The sequence below is a fragment of the Phoca vitulina genome, unplaced genomic scaffold (assembly GCF_004348235.1).
Source record: "Phoca vitulina isolate PV1807 unplaced genomic scaffold, GSC_HSeal_1.0 scaffold29, whole genome shotgun sequence".
Taxonomy (NCBI): Eukaryota; Metazoa; Chordata; class Mammalia; order Carnivora; family Phocidae; genus Phoca; species Phoca vitulina.
This window is the reverse complement of record NW_022589732.1, coordinates 14,665,915-14,688,756: the sequence shown is the minus strand read 5'-3', so window position 1 is coordinate 14,688,756 and position 22,842 is coordinate 14,665,915. Positions and strand designations below refer to the sequence as shown.

Here is a 22,842-nt window from a genome sequence, read left to right as displayed (position 1 = left end):
TCTCTATACTCTTTTTCTCTATACTCTTAAATGTTTTTCAGATGGATCGTCCATGGCCCTTCTCTAGATTCAACTCTTTGTGGTGCTCAGTCCAACGTGCAAAGATCATTAGCATATGATGGTTCTGATTCTTTAAAAAACTGCTCTGAAAGCTGGACAAACACATTATATGAAAAATATATCTAAAGGCAAAAAAAAGAAAGTATCAATTTCCTCATTAACTTTAAATAACGAACACTTAAAATCCCACTTTATTGCTTTTTAAAGATTTGAGAGAGAGAGAGAAAAAGTGGGGGGCATACACAGGGGTTGGGGCAGAAGGAGGAAGAGGAAGAATCTTAGGCAGACTCCCGGCTGAGCATGGAGCCTGAGGTGGGGCTCAATCTCATGACACTGAGATCATAACCGAGTTGGCCGCTTAACCAACTGAGCTACCCAGGCACCCCTAAAATCCCACTTTAAAAAGGACTTTCCATAAAAATTTTTTTTCAGGCAGATGCTATTTCCCAAGTACCTAACATGTACCCAGCACTATGCTATCATGTACCAAAAATACAGTGTATTTCCTTTACACCAAGAGTTTACTGTCTATATAACAGATTTACTAAGATATTTTCCCTAATTGTGTCTCTCCCCAACAATGCTTCTAAACCCTGCATGCAAGGCTTATACTATGGATATTTAATTATAAACCTAGTATGGGGGCTCCTGGGTGGTGCAGTCAGTTAAGCGGCCGAATCTTGATTTCGGCTCAGGTTGGGATCTCAGGGTGGTGGCATCCAGGCCTGTATCAGGCTGGGTGCTGAGCACAGAGCTCTCCCTCTGCCCCTCCCCCCCGCTCACGCTCACGCTCGCTCTCTCAAAAACAAATTAAAACAAAAAACAAACCTGAGCTTCCATTCAATAAGAAATTAGGAAGCAGGAAGCAGAAGAGAATAAGTAAATGAGAGCTAAGAAATCAAAGGAAACTGTAAATTAAAGGAAAAAAAGCTGTCTTTTATTCTATACGCTGCTTGTTTGAGAAATTATAAGATCACATAAATTATATACATTATTAAATACTTAGGGAATAAAGCCAGCAATCAACAACAACAAAAAAAACGATTTGAACCTAAGAAAAGTAAATAATCATTTATTTAAATAATCATTTATTTATTTATTTATTTAAAAGATTTTATTTATTTATTCATGAGACACAGAGAGACAGAGAGAGAAAGAGAGAGAGAGAGAGGCAGGCTCCCCACTGAGCAGGGAGCCCGATGCGGGACTCGATCCCAGGACCCGGGGATCATGACCTGAGCTGAAGGCAGACGCTTAACCGACTGAGCCACCCAGGCACCCTAAATAATCATTTATTTATCCAGTGATTGCTCTACGAGGTAGAAACCAGGCCTACTCACTTAAAATTCACAAAACCTGGCATGTAGTTATTAATTCATATAATATGTTTTAATTATCAATTAAAACAAATTATAATTTAATAATCTAGTTAAGAAGTAAAGGTAGTTAATGTGACATGGTGGAAAAGGAAATGAATAAGGGTCAAGAGATATGGATTCCATCTTAGGCTTATACTGCTAACTATAATCATGGGCAAAACAGGGAACTTCTCTGAGCCTGTTCCTTGGTTGTAAAATGAGTAAAGAGATTAAGTTATCTCCAAATTCCAATCCATCTCAAAAATTCTATGAATCTGTAGTTATATATTTCCTGCTACCATACGTATAATAATTGTGAAATATTACACACACACAAACACACATACACCCCTTGGACTTCCACTTAAACATGGCAGAAAGACTATCTATTCTGACTTCCAAAACTCTGTTAAAATAATAATAAAGGTACAAAAAAAAAAAAAGGTAAAGATCTACAGGATCTAAAAGAATAGTAATATAAGCATTAATGGCCATGAGGTTTCTACCAATCTTTAGAAAAAGGAGAGCAAGGGGGCCTGGCTGCCTCAGTCAGTACAGCATGAGACTCTTGATCCTAGGGTTGTGAGTTCAAGCCCTACACTGGGTATAGAGATTACTTAAAAAATAAAATCTTTAAAAAAAAAGAAAACAAAAGAAAAAAAATGAAAGCGAATGAGGAACTTAGCTGAGCTGAAAAAATTAAAATCTCAATTGCAACTGATAGAAGCAATATATATATATATATATATATATATATATATATATGAAAGGCAAGCCTTGTCTATCTACCAGGAGAAGCCCTAAGTCTCAGAGGAAATGGGTAAGACATGGAGCTAAAACTAGAGAAACAGACTACCATCTCACCAAAACAACTTACAATTCCTAAAATAAATTAGAGATTTATTCTCTGAAGAAATCAAACAGAAGCATCTCTTAACTAAGAGACAACAGGCAAAACAGGAAAGATAGGGAGGGACAGATCAAACCATCTGCTTTATTATGGTACCTTTAGCCCTTTTACCCTGTCCAACTCTAGGAGTAAAGCAGCCAGGCTTGGAAGACTTTTCTGTGAAGAAATTGAACAGACTCAGAGAATAGCCTTCCAGATATTAATTTAGGGGTCACCCCCTAAAAACGCTTTTAGTATAAATCAAGTATAATCAAGCCACAACAAAGTCTGAGTCAACAAGCCCAACCTATGTATACCAACCTTTCAATGAGGTTTTGAATGTGGGGCGTGGTCCGTGTGTGTGTGTGTGTGTGTGTGTGTGTGTGTGTGTATTTGAAAAAAAAATTTTTTTTTTTTTGCTTTATTTATTAGTGTTCTTTGGCTATGTAACAAATTCACCCAAAACTTGGCAGATTAGGGGCACCTGGGTAGCTCAGTCGGTTAAGTATCCAACTCTTGATCTTGACTCAGGTCATGATCTCAGGGTTACAGAATTAAGCCCCATTCTGGGCTCTGCATAGAGTCTGCCTGAGATTCTCTCCGTCAGCCCTGCCCTACCTGCCCCCCAACACCCGCTCAAGCACGCTCTCTCTCAAATAAATGAATAAATAAAAATAAAATCTTTTTTTAAAAAAAGTTTAAAAAGGGGGTTCCTGAGTGACTCCTGGAGGCTCGGTAGGTTAAGCATCTTGCCTTTGGCTCAGGTCATGATCTCAGGGTCCTGGGATCGAGTCCCCTGTCAGGCTCCCTGCTCAGCAGGAAGCCTGCTTCTCTCTCTCCCTCTGCCTGTTGTCCCTGCTTATGCTCGCTCTCGCTCTCTCAAATAAATAAATAAAACTTTTAAAAAATGCTTTTAAAAAAAAAAAAACGTGGCAGATTAAAACACTACTCATCATCCCACACAGTTCTGAAGGGTCAGGAATCCAGGAGTGACTTAGCTAACTGATTCTGGCTCCAGGTCTCTCATGAGGGTACACTCAAGCTGTCAGCTAGAGCTGCAAGTCATCTCAGGGCTCAAAAGAGGATGGAGAATCCACTTCTAAGCTCGTGTACATAGCCGCTGGCAGGTCTCCATTCCCCACTGGCTGTAGAGCAGAGACCTCTCATCTCCAGCCACGTTGCTCTCTCTGTAGGGTGCTCAATTGTCAAGACATGGCAGCTAACTTCCCCCAGAATGAGTAATTCAAAAGAAAGAAAGAGAAAAGTGTGTGCACAAACAAGTCAGAGAACACCCAAGATGGAAACCACAGTCTTTTACAACCTAATCTGTCAAGTAGCATATCATCACACTTCTGCTGTATGCCATTCCTTATGTAGTTCAGCCCTGGTACAATGTGGGAGGAGACCACTCAAGGGAATATCAGGAGGAGGGGATCAATGGGAGCCATCCTGGAGGCTGCCTATCACAGGGTGTCCTCTGCCCTCCTCTCTCCCGCCAAGGATCCCTGCTTCTTGTTTTTCATATCCATGTGTAGTGCCCTCCCCCATTATACCAGGTTTGGTCTGTATGACCAATAGCATATGGCAAAAGTGACAGCATGTCACTTCTAAGATTAGGTTATAAAAGAGATAGTTTCCATCTAGGGAAAATGATTCTCTCTCTCAAATCATGTGTTGGTCCATGAGATGAGGAACTGAGGCCCTCAGTTCAAAAGCTCTTAAGAAACTGAGGCCAGCCAATAATGAGTCAGCTGGGAAGCAAATCCTCCAGCCACAGTTGAGCCCTGAAATGACTGCCTCCCTGGCCAAGAGACTGCAACGTGATCAAAGACCCTAAGGAAGAACCACCCAGCTACACCACACTCTCCAATTCCTGACCCTCACAAACTATGAGAGACACTAAATGTTTGTTACTTTAAGCAGCCAACTTTGGGGGTAACATGTTACACAGCAATAAATAACTTTATTAAAGCTATTTTTTTTTAAGATTTATTTATTTGAGAGAGAGTACAAGCAGAGGGAAGGGCAGAAGGACAAGCAGACTCAGCGCTGAGTGGGGAGCCTGCCGATTCCAGGACCCTGAGATCATCACCTGAGCTAAAGTCAGACACTTAGCCAACTGAGCCACCCAGGTACCCCAAATGCTTAAGAAATTATAAAAAACAATTCAGGATTGTTATAAAAATCTTAAACTGTACAGAATGTTGAAATAAAAGTACCTACCCTAGCCAATCTACCCTCCCACAACTGTTACTGTTTACAACATATCCTTTCGTATTTTTTCTTATTCCTATACAAATAAATGCAATGAACTTTTTAACGGTTAACCCTTAAATACGAATAGATGGCCAAAGATCACCTAATATTGGAGGAAAGTCTCCACTGTGAAGGAGAAAGACTACAATAAACAATCAGAAAAGAGCAATCCACAAAAAACTGAGATAAAGCAGGAAACAGAAGATAAACCTTCAAAAAACAAAACCATCTCTAATTAATATGCTTAGACAGGAAAAAAAAACTATATCCATAACACAAGAATAAAATGCTACATAATAATAATTTACTAACAGCAAGAAAAGAGACAAAACAAAAAACAACAACACTAAAAGCTTCCACAGAGAAAAAGACTGGTGATCTACAAAGGAAGGAGACACATTTGATGTACTACATGCCTTCAAAAACCGCAAAGAAAACCCTATCTAACCAATCAATGAGGTGTGAAGGAAAAAAAAAATTTTTTTAAGCTTTTATTTATTTATTTGACAGAGAGAGATAGTGAGAGCAGGAACACAAGCAGGGGAAGTAGGAGAGGGAGAAGCAGGCTTCCCGCTGAGCAGGGAGCCCGATTTGGGGATGCGGGGCTCGATCCCAGGATCCCAGGACCCTGGGATCATGACCTGAGCTGAAGGCAGATGCTTAACGACTGAGCCACCCAGGCGCCCAAGGAAAAAAATTTTTAAAGATCATCACACATATGCAAGGATTAAAAAAAATGTACTATATGTTTACTGATGCACTCTTTCTCTTAGGAAGCTACTGAGGCTATGCTACACACACACACACACACACACACACACGAAACCAATTAAGACAATATGAGGTATAGGAAGAAGACTCAGCGAAGTTCAAGGAAAACTCCTGTTTAAAAAACAAAAAAAAAGTCTTACCACAGCAACCAGTTCAGTTTGGGGCACAAAAATGGAAAACTCTAAAAGGGAGGTCCATCAGAGAAAAAGAGGTTGACAGACTTACTGATTTGAGAAATGAGGAGTCAGAGGGGGAGGGAAGAGGTTAATAGGCACGTGACAGATTTAATAGACCAAGTAAGTGTACAGAAAATGGTGCAAATGAATACAAGATACAATAAGTTACTGGAAGAAAAACAAAAAGCTTTGTAAGTAATCACAGTCCACAATTTTGTTCACAATGATTATTGATTTAACATAATTTCATAATATGGCTAAGATGACGAGGAAATGGTGGTAGGTGAAAGAAAGCTAAAGCTTTCACAAACTATCACAATAGGGAGTCAATACACAATATCTAAGACTGACAAACCCAAGGGGCTTCTAGCTGGCTAAAACGGTAGGTAGAACATATGACCCTTGATCTCAGGGTCGTGAGCTGGAGACCCACCTTGGGGGTAGAGTTTTAAAAAAATAAATAAAATTTTTTAAATTTTTAATAAATAAATAAAAACTGCCAGACCCAAGAAATACCTAGTAATATAGACCTCAAACAGTCCCTAAGCTTGGGACTGCTAGACAGATGGTTCTCATGAAAAATTAACCTTCAATTCACCTAGTGTCACAGTAAACATTCAGAAATGTATACCACTTTTTACCAATTACTAGAACCTGGCCAGCAAGGAGGTAAGTTATCAGAGACTCTTCAACAATTAAACATCAAGAGACTATAAAAATCCTGGTAATAAGAATGGCAAAAGCAAAGTTCTCAGAAGGCCCGAGGAAATCCTCTCCACTATCGTCAGGAACATGAACATGATTAGGTTATCTCTTCCTGCAGGAACCTGAAGATCAAGTGTGCCCCTCCAGCAGAATGCTGTGTTCTGGAAAGCATCCTAATAGAATCATGATCTTGTATCCTTTCCCTACATTAAAGGAACATTTATCATTTGCTTCTCCAATCAACCATCCTTATCAAAATCGCACATAGCAATATTACTGTATTATTTAGAAACAACCAGATACCAAGAAAAAAACAACTAGCAGAATTAAAAATGGTTTCTTTTGGAAAAACAGCACTTACGGAGGATAGGGAAAAAGCAAGGGGAGAGGTGGAAGATGCAGCAAAGGACTAACATTATCCCTTAAAAACCTTCAGTACTAGTTTACTTTTTAACTAGCACTAGTTGTACACTGATAAGTATTTTTTCTTATTGAAAACGCCAGAAAGTTTTCTTAAAAATCAGAATCAGAAAACTTATCCAAAAAATTTTGATGGTTAACTCATTTTCATAGTGTAAAATACTAATAAATATATATTTCATTTGCTTCGTACCTATCCCTAGAAAATTTGTATTTACACAATTCGAATGTAAAAAATACTTAACTAAACATGGTCTGAAATGTAAATTAAACATAGTCTACTGAAATAATAAGCAACACTTTCAACGTATATTTTGGAAAAAAATGATCAGGGATGTAAGAATAGGGAAGTCTCTACATTTATGATTAGGGTCCAAAAACTTACTTTTTATCTCCAAGTACTAATTCAAAAATCAAGGTTAAAAATAAAAACCCTCCTGGGGCGCCTGGGTGGCTCAGTCGTTAAGCGTCTGCCTTCGGCTCTGGTCATGTTCCCAAGGTCCTGGGATCAAGTCCCGCATCAGGCTTCCCGCTCAGTGGGGAGCCTGCTTCTCCCTCTCCCACTCCCCCTGCTTGTGTTCCCTCTCTCGCTGTCTCTCTCTGTCAAATAAATAAATAAAATATTTTAAAAAAGAGATTTATCTAAAAATAATAATAAAAATAAAAACCCTCCCAAAATAAAAATATTAAGCTTCAGCTGGCCATTCAGGATCAGCTGCTAATGAAACAAAGAAGCTACCTGAGCTCCCTGTATTAGCACACAGCTGCCAGATCATAATCTGCTCACATTTGCATGAACTTTTAAAAACAAATATCCAGGGGCGCCTGGCTGGCTAAGTTGGTGGAGCATGCAATTCTTGATCTCAGGGTTGTGAGTTTGAGCCCCATCCTGGGTGTAGAGAGAAGTTAAAAACAAAATGAAAAATCTAAAATAAATAAATAAAAATAAAAACAGGGGCGCCTCGGTGGCTCAGTCGTTAAGCGTCTGCCTTCGGCTCGGGTCATGATCTCAGGGTCCTGGGATCGAGCCTCGCATCTGGCTCCCTGCTCTGCGGGAAGCCTGCTTCTCCCTTTCCCACTCCCCCTGCTTGTGTTCCCTCTCTCGCTGTCTCTGTCAAATAAATAAATAAAATCTTTAAAAAATAAAAATAAAAAAAATAAAAACAAATATCCAAAATATAGTGTAGAGTAAGAAAAAAGCAAATTACCTAAGACTATACATAGTATTAACTCAGAAACACAAACACATACCTCTAGGTTGTATATGCCTAAGAGATGTTTGGAGGCATGTTCATCAAAATAGTAACACTGGTTACACACACCTTATAAAATTTCAAATTTCTTACTTTCTCTTTGTATTTTTATATGCCATTTTTTAAAATAGTGACTATTAATAAGTTGATTTCCTGAACAAAACATCTCACACTAAGCAAATGAAGGAGCTCTAGCTTCAGGCTCATGAATTCACATTCAATTGATTTTATTTTTATATTATTGTTTTGTTTATAAAGCTCTGAGGTATAACTGACATATAATACACCATATATATTTTAATAAGTTTTGATACATATCTATATTCATGAAATGATCACAAAATCAAGATAATGAACATATCCCTTATAATCTCTCCTTCCCATTTCCACCACACCCTGTCCCATGCATATGAAACAAATGATCTGCTTTCTCTATCACTACAGATTAAATTGCATTTTCTATAATCTCATATAAATGGAATCATACAGTACTCTTTTTTGTCTGGCTTCTTTCAATGAACACAACACAACTATTCTGAGTTTCATCCAGTCAATACTCCATTCTTTTTTCATTTCTGACTAGTATTCCACTGTATGGGTGAACAATCAGCTTAATGAGTCACCTGCTGATATTTAGGTAACGTCCAGATTTTGGCTATTAAAAACAAAGTTACCATGAACATTAGTGAATAGGTTTCTATATGGACATATGCTGTCACTTCAGTTGGATAAATACTTAAGAACAGAACGGCTGGATCAAATAGTTGATGTACATTTAACTTTTTAAGACTATCGAAATCATTGCAGCTTTTTACATTCTCCTGAGTAGAAGGTTCCAGTTTCTCTACATCCTGGTCAACACCTGGTATGCTCAATTATAAAATTTTAGCCGTTCTAACAAATCTGTGGTAGTATTTCACCACAGCTTTATTTTGCATTTCCCTAATACAAAAAGAGGTTGAGTATCTTTTCATGTGCTTGTCATCCATATATGACATATCTCTTGCACATTTTTTAATTTGGTTGTTTCTTTTCTGATTGAGTTTTGAGAGTTCTTTATATATTCTGATCAGTGGTCCTTTGTGAGACATATGCTTTGCAAAGATTTTCTCCCAGCCTGTGGTTTGTCCTTTCATTCCCATAACAGTGCCTTTCCAGTAGCAGAAATTTTTCATTTACATGAAGTCCAAATCATCAATTTTTTCTTTTATAGAACATGCTCCTGGTGTTATATATAAGAAATCATGGCTTAAACCATAGTCAGAAAGATTTTCTCCTGTGTGAAAGGGGAACCCTCCTACACTGTTGGTGGGAATGCAAGCTGGTGCAGCCACTCTGGAAAACAGTATGGAGGTTCCTCAAAAAGTTGAAAATAGAGCTACCATATGATCCAGCAATTGCACTCCTGGGTATTTACCCCAAAGATACAAAAGTAGGGACCCGAAAGGGTACGTGCACCCCGATGTTTATAGCAGCAATGTCCACAATAGCCAAACTGTGGAAAGAGCCAAGATGTCCATCAACAGATGAATGGATAAAGAAGATGTGGTATATATATACAATGGAATATTATGCAGCCAACAAAAGGAATGAGATCTTGCCATTTGCAACGACGTGGATGGAACTGGAGGGTATTATGCTGAGTGAAATAAGTCAAACAGAGAAAGACATGTATCATATGACCTCACTGATATGAGGAATTCTTAATCTCAGGAAACAAACTGAGGGTAGCTGGAGTGGGGGGTGGGGTGGGAGGGATGGGGTGACTGGGTGATGGACACTGGGGAGGGTATGCGTTCTGGTAAGCGCTGTGAATTGTGCAAGACTGTTGAATCTCAGATCTGTACCTCTGAAACAAATAATGCAATATATGTTAAGAAAGAAAAAAAGAAGAATGTAGCAGGAGGGGAAGAATGAAGGGGGGGAAATCGGAGGGGGAGAAGAACCATGAGAAATGATGGACTCTGAAAAACAAACTGAGGGTTCTAGAGGGGAGGGGGGTGGGAGGATGGGTTAGCCTGGTGATGGGTATTGAGGAGGGCACGTTCTGCATGGAGCACTGGGTGTTATGCACAAACAATGAATCATGGAACACTATATCTAAAACTAATGATGTAATGTATGGGGATTAACATAACAATAAAAAAATAAAAAAATAAAAAAAAGATTTTCTCCTGTGTTATCATCCAGAAGTTTTATAGTTTTAGGTTTGACATTTAGTTTTATCAGTTAATTTTATATATGGTGCAAAATATGGATCCAAGTTGGGGTTTTTTGCATGTGGATATTCAATTGTTCCAGCACCAGGTCTTCAAGAGACAATCCTTTCTCTACTGAACTGCCTTGTACCTTTGTCAAAAATCAGTTGTCCATTTGCATGTGGGTCTTTTTCCAGATTTTTTATTCTATGCCAATAATATGTTTATGGTGGTATCACCATTTTGGCTACTGTAAATTTGATTATAAAATTTTACTGTAAAATTGATAACTGAAAATTATTAGCTTTACAATCGTTCTTGAACTCAGTAGTAGCTTTTTGTAGATTTCATTAAATATTCTACATGTCTTTTATTTCTTCTTTCCTGATTGCCCCAATTAGAATCTTTAGGACCACTGCATACATTTTGAAATGGTAAGAGTCAACATCCTTGAATTGTTCCTAATCTTAGGGGAAATCATTCAGTCTTTCACCATTAAGTGTTATGTTACTTATTAGTAGGCTTTTCCCTAACCTAACTACTTCAAAACTTCCTACAATGCTACAATAATCAAAACAATGTGGTACTGGCTAAAGGACAGACCTACAGATCAATGGAATAGAATTGGGGATCCAGAAATTAACCCACAAGTCTATGTGCAACTGATTTTCATCAAGAGTACCAAGAGTAGGGGCACCTGGGTGGCTCAGTTGTTACGCGTCTGCCTTCGGCTCAGGTCATGATCTCAGGGTCCTGGGATCGAGCCCCGCATCGGGCTCCCTGCTCAGTGGGAAGCCTGCTTCTCTCTCTCCCACTCCCCTTGCTTGTGTTCTCTCTCGCTGTCTCTCTCTCTCTGTCAAATAAATAAAGTCTTTAAAAAAAAAGAGTACCAAGAGCATTCAATGGGAAAAGAAATAGTCTCTTCAAGAAATGATGCTGGAGAGCGCCTGGGTGGCTCAGTCGTTAAGTGTCTGCCTTCGGCTCAGGTCATGATCCCAGGGCCCTGGGATCGAGCCCCGCATCAGGCTCCCTGCTCCGCGGGAAGCCTGCTTCTCCCTCTCCCACTCCCCCTGCTTGTGTTCTCTCTCTCGCTGTGTCTCTCTCTGTCAAATAAATAAATAAAATCTTTAAAAAATTTAAAAAAAAAAAAAAAAGAAATGATGCTGGGACAACCAGATTTCCATGCAAAAGAATCAACAGAACCTTTAACATGCATCTTATACAAAAATTAAAACAGATCGGGGCGCCGGGGTGGCTCAGTCGTTAAGTGTCTGCCTTCGGCTCAGGTCATGGACCCAGGGTCCTAGGATTGAGCCCCACATCGGGATCCCTGCTCGGCGGGAGGCCTGCTTCTCCCTCTCTCACTACCCCCCTGCTTGTGTTCCCTCTCTCGCTATGTCTCTCTCAAATAAATAAATAAAATCTTAAAAAAAAAAAATTAAAACAGATCAAACACCTAAATTTAAGTGCTAAAACTATAAAACTCTTAGAATAAAACATACTCATGAATCTTTGTGACCTTGGATTTAAAATAAATTCTCGGATACGACAGCAAAACCACAAGCAACAAAAGAAAAAATAGATAAACTTTTGTGCATCAAAGGAAACTATCAAAAAAGATTTTATTTTTTAAATAATCTCTACACCCAACGTGGGGCTCAAACCTACAACCCTGAGCTCAAGAGTCGCAGGCTCCACCGACCAAGCCAGCCAGGCAGCCCCCCAAAATACAATCTTTAAAAATAAGTGAATAAATAAAAGAAAAGAACAGAACAAGTTTTGGCAAGAAAATGGAATTCACATATAACACTGGTAGGAATGCAAAAGGGTGCAACCAGTGTAGACAAGTTAGGTAGTTCCTCAAAAAGTTCAACAAATAACTACCATACTCGTCAATTCCACTCCAATGTATGTATCTTAGAGAAATAAAAACATATGTCCACACAAAACTCGTACACAAATGTTCACAGAAGCTTGATTCACAAGAGCCAGAAAAGGAAACAACCTAAATGTCCATCAATCAATGAAAGGATAAAGTATGTGTGTGGGTATATATATATATATATATATTCCATATATATATATACCCACACACACACACAATGGAATATCATTCTGCCATAAAAGGAATAAAGTACTGACACATGCTACAGCTTGGATGAACCTTGAAAAACATTATAACATCATGCTAAGTGAAATAAGACAGACACAAAAGGTCACATACTATATGTTTCCATTTATATGAAATAAAATGTCCAGAATAAGCAAATCCACAGAAACAGAAAGGAGAATGGTGGCTCCCAGGAGACCAGGGCACAGGGCAGAGATAGGGAAGGGCAGGCAGGGACAGTGAAATGACTGCTTATCGGGTACAGTTTTCTTTCTGGGGTGACGAAAATGTCCTGGAATTAGACAGAGGTGATGGCTGTACAACACTGTACAACACTGCAAATGTACTGGCACTCACTGAATTACACACTTTAAAATTGTTAAAATTATAAATTTTAAGTGAACTTTACCTCATTTTTTTTTTTTTTAAAGTGGCTGCCCTTGGGCACAGAACTTGCTTTCTCATCATTAATCCTTTTTTTACTACTCAATTTTTTCCTTGTACCAAATGGTGTCAGACAACCAGAAAAATAAACACAAACTGAATTCTCAGCTAAGTTAAAAACATCCAAAGTTACTATTAAGGGAGAAGTAATATAGATTCCTGGCCTCTGAATTATGTCCTGCATATTCTTCTTATCCTCTCTAATCCTATTTTTTCTCCCATTTATGTTATAGTACCACAACAGATGTAGTTCACTGACAGCAATTTAAAAATTTGGGAATTAAATCATTAGGTAAATCATATATACTTCTTCCTTGCACAGAATAAAAACTAAATTTCAAGTGAAACAAGCGATAGGATTGAACAAATGTCCCAGGGAAAATTGTGGTCAATTACTCAACAAATAATGATAGTGCAACTTGCTATTAATGAGTTTAAATTTCCTGAGTTTTCCTCCAACTGAAGGTGCTGAAGTACAAAGTTTTCACTAGTTTTTCTTTAGATATAAGGTTCACATAGTGGGGCGTGTGGATGGCTCAGTCGGTTAAGCAACTGCCTTCAGCTCAGGTCATGATCCCAGGGTCCTGGGATCGAGCCCCACATCGGGCTCCCTGCTCAGCGGGGAGCCTGCTTCTCCCTCTCCCTCTGCCTGCCACTCTCCCCCTGCCTGTGCTCTGTCAAATAAATAAAATCTTAAAAAAAATAATAAGTTTCACATAGTACATATGAAGAATTTAATACTTACTTATCAAGGAAATCCTTATCCACTACAGCAGTGATGTCAAGAAGAGGATTTCCCATTCCAAAGAGAATATTTTCACTAAAAAAAAAAAAAAAACAACACAAAAATGCAAGCATAAATTAGAAATACTTCTGAAAGTAAGTTGATGTTAAAATGCATACAAATATAAAAATAAATATCTTCATTTTACCTTGAAAATAAACATAACATACTAGTTTATTAAACCTTTGATTTGCCTTTTACATTTCAGGTAGCATTTTAGAGTAGCACAAGCCATTTAGAAAGGATGATGACTGGGGCGCCTGAGTGGCTCAGTCGTTAAGTGTCTGCCTTCCGCTCAGGTCATGATCCCCAGGTTCTGGGATCGAGCCCCGTATCAAGCCCCGCATCAGGCTCCCTGCTCAGCGGGAAGCCTGCTTCTCCCACTCCCACTCCCCCTGCTTGTGTTCCCTCTCTCTCTGTCAAATAAATAAATAAAAATCTTTAAAAAATAAAAAATAAATAAATAAATAAAAAGGATGATGACTTTTAAATTGGATGAAATAGAGGAAACCAGATCCTGTGATCTTTTTCCATAATATTCAACAGCTAATCACTGAAGCTAATTAATTTAAATGTTTTATTTAAGGGGTCTATCATAACAAAGTTCTATACTCAACAAATATGACAGATAATTAACTCTTTTCTAGCTAGTAAGATACCGAACTAACAAAAGTTATTGGGGAGGTTGCAGAAAGTCCTATAGGAGTCCAGCCAAGAGCCCTATCCTTGAACAAACTGGGAATGACTGTGGTGAGACCTGCCCAATGCGTATCAAAAATGGTATAATTTTTAATTACATTTAACAAACTTTGAAGAAGTCTGTTTTCACAATGATCACAGTATTGATCAAAACCAAGGGAAAGCTAGAACTCCACCGCAAGTGATGCCTTAAACGGAAGCCCAACTGACAGCAAGCAATGGACCAGTGGCCATCGTTCAGTCAGCCTTGATAGGAGGAATCCTTCTAGGTTTTTCAATGAAATTTGCTTCTGTGTAATTTCCCACTGATCTCCAGTTTGCTGAAGATCTCTTCCAGTTGCCTCCATACCAGTTACTATCCTCACCATTTGGAGATCAGTAATATCAACAGGACTGGTACCCCAGAGTTTAAGAGAATGGGATATAACCTATAATTATAGTCTATCGTGATTTAGAAGACTGAATTACAGTATCATATTAAAACAACAGATTTGGGGCGCCTGGGTGGCTCAGTTGGTTAAGCAACTGCCTTCGGCTCAGGTCATGATCCCAGGGTTCTGGGATGGCCCAGCATCAGGCTCTCTGCTCAGCAGAGAGTCTGCTTCTCCCTCTCCCTGTCCCTCCCCCGCTGCTCGGGCTCTCTCCCTCTCTCTCTCAAATAAATAAATAAAAATCTTTAAAAAAATAAAAAATAAACAAAATAAAACCACAGACTGGGCAACTATGGCTGAATATACAAAGTTATTTGTCCCTTTTTTCTTTTTAAAGAAAGCTGAATGGGGGAGAGTTAAAATAAAATACATTTATCTATTCAGACTTAAGTTGTATTTGTAATCAGAATAAAAATTTAACAGAAAAAGAAAATAAGTGCTTAGGAGATAAAGGATCAACAGGCAGATACAGTAAAACTTGATGATCATTTTATTAGAAAACTTCTCTGATTTATGTATTGTTACTCAAACAATAAAAACTCTAACTTGATTTTTAAAAAAAAGTATGGGGTGTTACTGGGATGCCTGGCTGTTTCTTTTTATTCAGTTTTTTTTATTTTTTAGTGTTTGGTTCAATATATACAGTCATCGAACTACCACCAGAATCAAGATAGGGCAGATTTCTAACACCACAAGTATCTTGCTACCTTCATGTCAATCTCTCCACCCCAACTTGTCCCCTCTTGGTTTTAAGGACTATAAGTGTGACATTTCTTTTTCAGAAGTCAATCCTTTGAACACCTCCATTGTACTCCATTTGAAAATTTAGTATACTATTAATAAGTCATATACCCTCTCTGGGCCTAAGGTTGCCTTTTTTTTTTTTTTTTAAGATTTTATTTCTTTATTTGAGAGAGAGAGAGAGCACAAGCAGGGGAAGCAGCAGCCTCCCTGCTGAGTAAGGAGCCTGATGCAGTACTCAGTCCCAGGACTCTGGGATCATGACCTGAGCCAAAGGCAGATGCTTAACCATCTGAGCCACCCAGGCGTCCCAGGCTTAAGGTTTCTATAGTCAAATTAGAATGAGGGAAAAGATGAGCACACTGAATCACAGAACCCTGTTTAAACTTATATTCCTAAACTTATTTGTCTAGCAAAACCTTTTTTTTCCTGAATGCAAATGGACAAGAATACATTTACGCAAAGAACAAGAGGGGCGCCTGGGTGGCTCAGTTGTTAAGCATCTGCCTTCGGCTCAGGTCATGATCCCAGGGTCCTGGGATCGAGCCCCGCATCGGGCTCCTTGCTCTGCGGGGAGCCTGCTTCTCCCTCTCCCACTCCCCCTGCTTGTGTTCCTTCTCTCGCTGTGTCTCTCGCTGTCAAATAAATAAATAAAATCTTTAAAAAAAAAAAAAAAAAAAGAACAAGAAAATGCTGGGACTGAATCACTCAAATTTAAGACTGGAAGTAATTTCTTATATATTATTAAGAATAATGATGGGGGCACACCTCGGTGGCTCAGTTGGTTAAGCATCTGCGTTTGGCTCAGGTCATGATCCTAGGGTCCTGGGATGCAGCCCTGCGTTAGGCTCCCTGCTCAGCGTAGAGTCTGTTTCTCCCTCTGCCCCTCCCCGCCTGCCATGCTCCCTCTCTCTCTCACTCTCTCAAACAAATAAAATCTTTAAAAAAAAAATAATTATTGGGAAAAAATTTAACTGATAGCTTGTTCTTTTATTATTTGTTAATAAACTAAATAATAACCTTTGCCTTGTTATTGCCAAACAATATTACAATTCAGTTAAGGTCATTTGAAGCCATTCTCATAATAAACTAGAATTGTGTGCTTGTCATCTATTCCTTGTCATCCTCCTACTTTCACCCCAAATTTCCTCGTTCAAGAGATCTAGATGAAATTGATCCACCCCAGTTCATGGGACTGTGAGAGTCTGATTAGCTTAACCTTGAGGCACACGAAAGCCAAAACCAATCAGCACAATATATTTCTCTACCCTTATTGATCAGAGATAGGCATGTAACCTAAGCCAGTCAAATCAAAATGGACCCCAAGATTTTTTTTTAGGAGTGCTCACATACAAACAAACTATCTTCCTTCTGAGTAGATATAAATGCAGAAGGTACTGCCACCTTTAGTACCTCGAGGTCCCTAGGTGGGCTGCTTTGGGATAAATCTGACATCACAGAGGGCAGAACAGAAAAACAAAGAAACTGGGTCATCGATGAAGTTGTTGGACCAATTAAGCTTCACCTGAAACCTATACCCTCTTTGGACTTTTCAATTACATGTAGGTTAGCTATTTTGTTGATTCCAATCTCAGATTCATTTTCTAATACTAACAGATATAAATTCCATTTCATTTTGTGAATCCGCTTTATTTTGTAATTCATTTTTATTATAAAGCCGTAGTATAGACAAGATTGTTAATATTTGCATTACAAATCCATGTTCCATTAAGTTCCTCTTAGGATAAAGTCTTAACTTATTCTCAGGCAGATCTCTTGGATTTCTTTTCCTTCCCTCCATGGGGAGGGTTATATGGATTTTACTTCTACTGTTATTGAAACAGGGGGCTTGAAAAAGTATGTTCAGCCAACATTTGCCATTTTCTTTGTATATGTCCAATAAATGGTAATAGTAGTTCCATATATTTAAATAAACTCCACTAATTCACATATAGATGCTGCTTTGTGTCTTAACTTATAAAGTTGTAATTCTTGAACTGTACACGTAGACTACTTCCCCAAATATAACTCAATAAATGTAACAGAAGATGCCAATCAAAATTTTAACATAAATCTTAAAAACATAATAAATTAAGATGGTGTAGAAGTTTCTAGGTTGGTGAACACAACTATTGGGAGGGTCGCACTGCCCATGGAAGTTCATTTCCCCACTCCTATACCATTTTGTGATATTGTGGTTTAGAATAAGAAATGCATACTTGGCCTTCATCCTGGTCCCTGGCAAAGAGCTCCTTAAAACTTTAGCATTTCTGGAAGACTGGGATAAAGGTGTTTTGTTATGTTAATGAGGCTACTTTTGGAAAACAACACCGTAACCTAAGGATGGGGGGGCGGGGAGAATCTCAGGTGACTAGAGGATTAGAATTTTCAGTCCCACCCCCACCTCCAGGGAGGGGATAGGGGCTGGAGACTTAGTTCAATCATCAACCATTTAATCAACTGTGCCTTTGTAATGAAGCCTCCATATAAACCCAAAAGGATGAGTTTTAGAGAGCTTCCAAGTGAATATCTGTGGAGATTTGGTGAAAGTGGCTCATCCACAGAGCATGGAACCACCTGTCCTTTCCCACATATTGACTTATGCATCTCTTCCTTCTGGGTGTTCCTCAGTCAAATCCTTTTATAATGTTAAAATAAATTTCTAGGCCCAAGATGGAGCCATCTTCTGCCCAGAGTGCCTCATCAGCAAACTAAACTTGTGTTCGTGTAAATGGTCCAATTGACCAGAAATGTAGTATATCCGGTTAGCTACTCCCCTTACACCAGCCAACTCTATACTTATTTCCTTGTTCCTTGATCTTTCTAAATAAGGTCAGATATGCAACCCTAGTCAATCACACCATTCCCAAGTTGCCCCTTTTAATACTCTATAAAACACACTCTTGCCCAAAATCCCTTGGGAGGAGTACTCCACGGCTTGTAAGGCACTGTACTCCCTGAATCCATGCAGTTTTCCTTTGAATAAAGGACATCAAGCTGTTACCAAATTGTTTTAGTTTTGTTATCTGACAACAATAAACCGTAATCTACTAACTAAAATGCTTCTCTGAGTTCTGTGAACCACCCTGGCAAATTATTGAAACCAAGGAGGGGGTCATGGGAATCTCTGATCTGTAACTGGTTGGTCAGAAGTACAGATAATAGGGGCACCTGGGTGGCTGAGTTGGTTAAGCATCCAACTCTTGGTTTCAGCTCAGGTCATGACGTCAGGGTCGTGAGGTCAAGCCCCCCACTGGACTCCTTACTCAGCATGGAGTCTGCTTGAGATCTGTCCTCCCTCCCTCCCCTCCCCCTCTGCTCCTCCTCCTAACTCGCATGCCAGCTCACTCTCTAAAATAAATAAATAAAATCTTAAAAAAAAATAAGAAGTACAGATAATAAACTGGACTTGTGACTGGAATCTGAAGTGTGGGAGGGGACAGTCTTGTGGGACTGAGCCCTTAACTTGTGGCATCTAACACTATCTCCATGTAGATAGTGTCAGAATAGAGTTAACTGCTTGGTGGTGTTGGAAAACCCACACATTGTACCTGCCCTATGCATCTCTTCCATTTGGCTTCATACTTTATGATAAACAGGTAACAATAAACAAGTATACATTAAAAACATAATAAAAAGGAAGACATTCAAAAGAAATAAAATAGTATCTTAGGCTAGGTTCTCCCAAAAGCAGAGCCTGAGACAAGGGCTTATAAACAAGGCCCTTATTTGAAAAGTGATTCCCGAAAGCAGAAGTGAGAGATAAGGGAGTGACACAAGAAAAAGTAAAAGTCTATGAAGATGTTACTGAGTTGGCCATGATGAGAAATGATATTGCTCCATCCCATCAATACAGGTGACTGTGGCTCAAACTTTTCAGGAAAACTTTTAAAATGTGATTCAGAGATCTCCGTCTAAAGGACAAAAGAGAGAGAGAATTTATACAATTTATACAGTGACTACTCTCTCCCATTACAAGAAGTACAAAGCATGGGCCCTAACAAGAAATGCTATTAGGCCGTAATTGTCCAAAGCCTGTGTGGAACCTGTTGCAGCAACAATGGCTAGTCTAAGAGCTGGGGACATAATGGGAAAGTAGCACATAAGACGTATCTATGTTAAAATTATACAATTATTTCTTGGGGCACCTCACTGGCTCGGTCGGTAGAACACACAAGTCTTGATCTTGGGGTTGTGAGTTGAGTCCCATGTTGGGGATAGAGATTACTTAAAAAACTATACAATTATTTCCAAAAGCAAATACTTTAAACTGCTCTCCATCATTGTATTATTAATATGACTTCATTCTAATATGACAAATTAAAAGTCTGCTAAAAACATTAATTCTTCAAAATGACCAGTTCCTTAAATACAAACAGATACAAACTAGTGTCCAGGCCAGTGCACACAAAGACAAGCATTACACTTCTTAAATGGCAAAGAACCTACGTAAGTAAGCATTTATTGTGATCTTGTTCTACTAGATGTAAGCATACTGGGATTACTATTTTGTTCCAAATGTTATCAATGTCTTTTTCCTGGAATGGATGCTAAGATGAAAGATACTGAATGTTTTTTTGGTCAGTCATTTTCAAATTCCTCATAATTTAGAACCCCAGCAACATAAACCTGTCCTATAATTATTATTTGGTTCGACAGCTAACAAATTTTATGCACTAACACAGATATCAGAGTAAGAGTTCCTGAGAATAATTTGTTTAGGCTTTTGATAAATTAATGTTATCAGCCCTCTGGCTAGCAAAAATGTTTAGTTGCACTATCGTGCAAGAATAAATACTAATAAAGAGTGTCTTTTTTTTTTTTTTTAAGATTTTATTTATTTATTTGACAGAGAGAGACACAGCGAGAGAGGGAATACAAGCAGAGGGAGTGGGAGAGGGAGAAGCGCTGAGCAGGGAGCCCGATGCGGGGATGCAAGCTGTATTGCAGGACCCCGGGATCATGACCTGAGCCAAAGGCAGACGCTTAACAACTGAGCCACACAAGCACCCAACAAAGAGTGTCCTTAACTGTTCTACCAATCATCGTCTCTTTAAATCCAGAAACCTCAGCTTTATATGTGATTTCTCTTTCCACCACCAAGCACCATCTTACCAGTAACTGCATTTTCTCAGTTTTATTGAACAGTTCTTATACCAGGAACCTCCACAACATCCCACTGGCATTGCTTTTAATTAGGCCTAAATTCATATACTACTAATTATTTGGCCACAATAAATTCTATACAGTATCACCCAAATTACATTATTTAAACAATCTATTGTATTTTTCTACTTAAAGTCAGCCTAGCTTCCAATTATATATAGGATAAAATCTAAAAGACTTAGCCTTTTTAACATACACGACATTGAATCTAGCTGGAACCTACCGTATTTCATCAAATCTAATATGCCCTGAACTGTAATATATATTCCAATTTTTCATGGTGATTGGCAAAACACAATTAGTTATAAAATACATGCTAATTTCAGGGATATTAAAATGGGAAGAAATGTGCATATTAAAATCACTGAAATATGGTGCCAAACTTTATCTCTCACCATTCTAATACATACATCATCTATTTGCTAATTATAATACTTCACTGTTCCTGAAAAAACTGACTGCAGTCCTTCCCCTACTTCTTTTGCCTGGCAAATTCCCATTCATCTTTTTAAAATTTCTCATATGACACCTCTTTCAGATATTATTCTCTGCCCAACTCATACTGAAAGGTTCCCATGTAAAGGTGCACAAGTTGTCCCCTGCACAACTCCAGAGGGTGATGTTCACAGTATGAATGATAGCTTCTGGAGTTCTGTGTTAAGTACTGCTGTCTGTCCTCCCAAAGTTTTATTCATTCTCTCCCCCTAGGTTCTGTAAGTTCTTTGATAAACTTTTTTAACAGTGAAATGACAGAACACTAATTCAAGATAGGTTGTGATAAGTTAAAAAGGAACACTGTGCTCCCTAGAGCAAACACTAAACAGTAATACAAAAAGGGGCACCTGAGTGGCTCAGTTGGTTAAGCATCTGCCTTCGGCTCAGGTCATGATCCCAGGGTCCTGGGATCAAAACCCGCATCAGGTTCCCCACTCAGCAGGGGAGTCTGCTTCTCCCTCTCCCTCCCTCCCCACTCATGCTCTGTCACTCTCTCTCATTCTCTCAATTAAATAAATAAAATCTTTAAAAAAAAAAAAAATACAACAAAATCTAATAGAGGATATAAAATGAAAAACTACAACATACTCAACCTAGAAAAGGTGGCAGGAAAGACAAAACAACATAAAGGATAATGGAAAACAAAAGGATGGTATACTAAAACCCAACTGTATTAGTAATTATATTAAATGTAAATGGATAAACACTCCCAATTAAAAGATAAAGACTGTCACACTGGATTAAAAACTAAATGGGGCACCTAGGGGCTCAGTTGGTTGGGCATCCAACTCTTGATTTTGGCACAATGGTGATCTCAGGGTCATGTGATGGAGCCCCGCATCAGGCTCTGTGCTCAGTGCAGGATCTGCTTGGGATTCTCTCTCTCCCTTTCCTCTGCCCCTCCCTCCCCCCTTGCTTGCATACGCTCTCTCTAAATAAATAGCTAAAAATTTTAGAAAAACAAATTAAACATAATTTGCTAGAGATACACTTTGCATATAAAGGCATAGAGAGTTTGAAAATAAATGATTGAATAGAAAGATATTCTATGCAAACACTAATTATAAGAAAATTGCAGTGGCTATATTAGTATCATACAGGTAGACTTTATTAAAGTATAGCTGACATGCAATGTTACATTAGTTTTAGCTGTACAAAACAGTGATTTAACAACTCTATACATTATGTTATGTGCACAAGTGTAGCTACCAACTGTCACCATACAATGCTACTACAATACCATCAACTATATTCCCTATGCTGTACAGACTTTAAAACTAGGTAGACTTTAAAACAAGGAGTGGCACCATATAAAAGGGATTTCATATAAATAAGTCATTTCATCAAGAAAAGAAAATAAATGGCTTCAAAAAACTTGGGGAAAAAAAATTGAGAGAAACAAATTAAACAAATGCACAGTCTTAACACCCCTCCTTTGGTAATTGGCAAAAGACAAAAATAAGGAAGGACTCACACTATTGGACATTTATCCTAGAAAAATGTAAACTTAAGTTTGCACAAAAACCTGTACACAAACGTTCACAACAGCTTTATCTGTAATAATAAATAAAAAAAGAAAAACTGGAAATGACCAAATGTCCTTCAACAAGTTAGTAGGTAAACAAACTGTAGTACACCAATATAATAGATGAACATGGAATAATAAAAAGAAATGAACTATGATATAATTTGGATGTATCTCAAAGACACATGCCAAGTGAAAATAAAAGCCATGTCTATGTGTTACATACTGTATGATTCCATTTATATAACAATCTCAAAGTGACAAAATTATATTGCTAAAGAACAGATTAGTAGTTGCCAGGCCTTGAGGGGAGGGGGTGAACATAAAGGGATAACACAAAACAGTTTCTTTGTGGTGACAG

At 38.4% G+C, this 22,842-nt stretch overlaps 1 protein-coding gene across 3 annotated transcripts in view; it reads right to left on the bottom strand.

The window, feature by feature from the left end:
- Nucleotides 1-22,842, bottom strand: part of ADK (adenosine kinase) — a 506,764-nt gene that overhangs the window by 450,975 nt on the left and 32,947 nt on the right. For 2 of the 3 annotated variants that reach the window (XM_032423645.1, XM_032423646.1), the window contains exon 2: nucleotides 13,386-13,460. The exons of the other annotated variant lie outside the window; for it this stretch is intronic. In XM_032423645.1, the coding sequence (XP_032279536.1) occupies nucleotides 13,386-13,460 (75 nt within the window). The remainder of the gene's footprint in view (nucleotides 1-13,385; nucleotides 13,461-22,842) is intronic. 3 annotated transcript variants of the gene reach the window in all.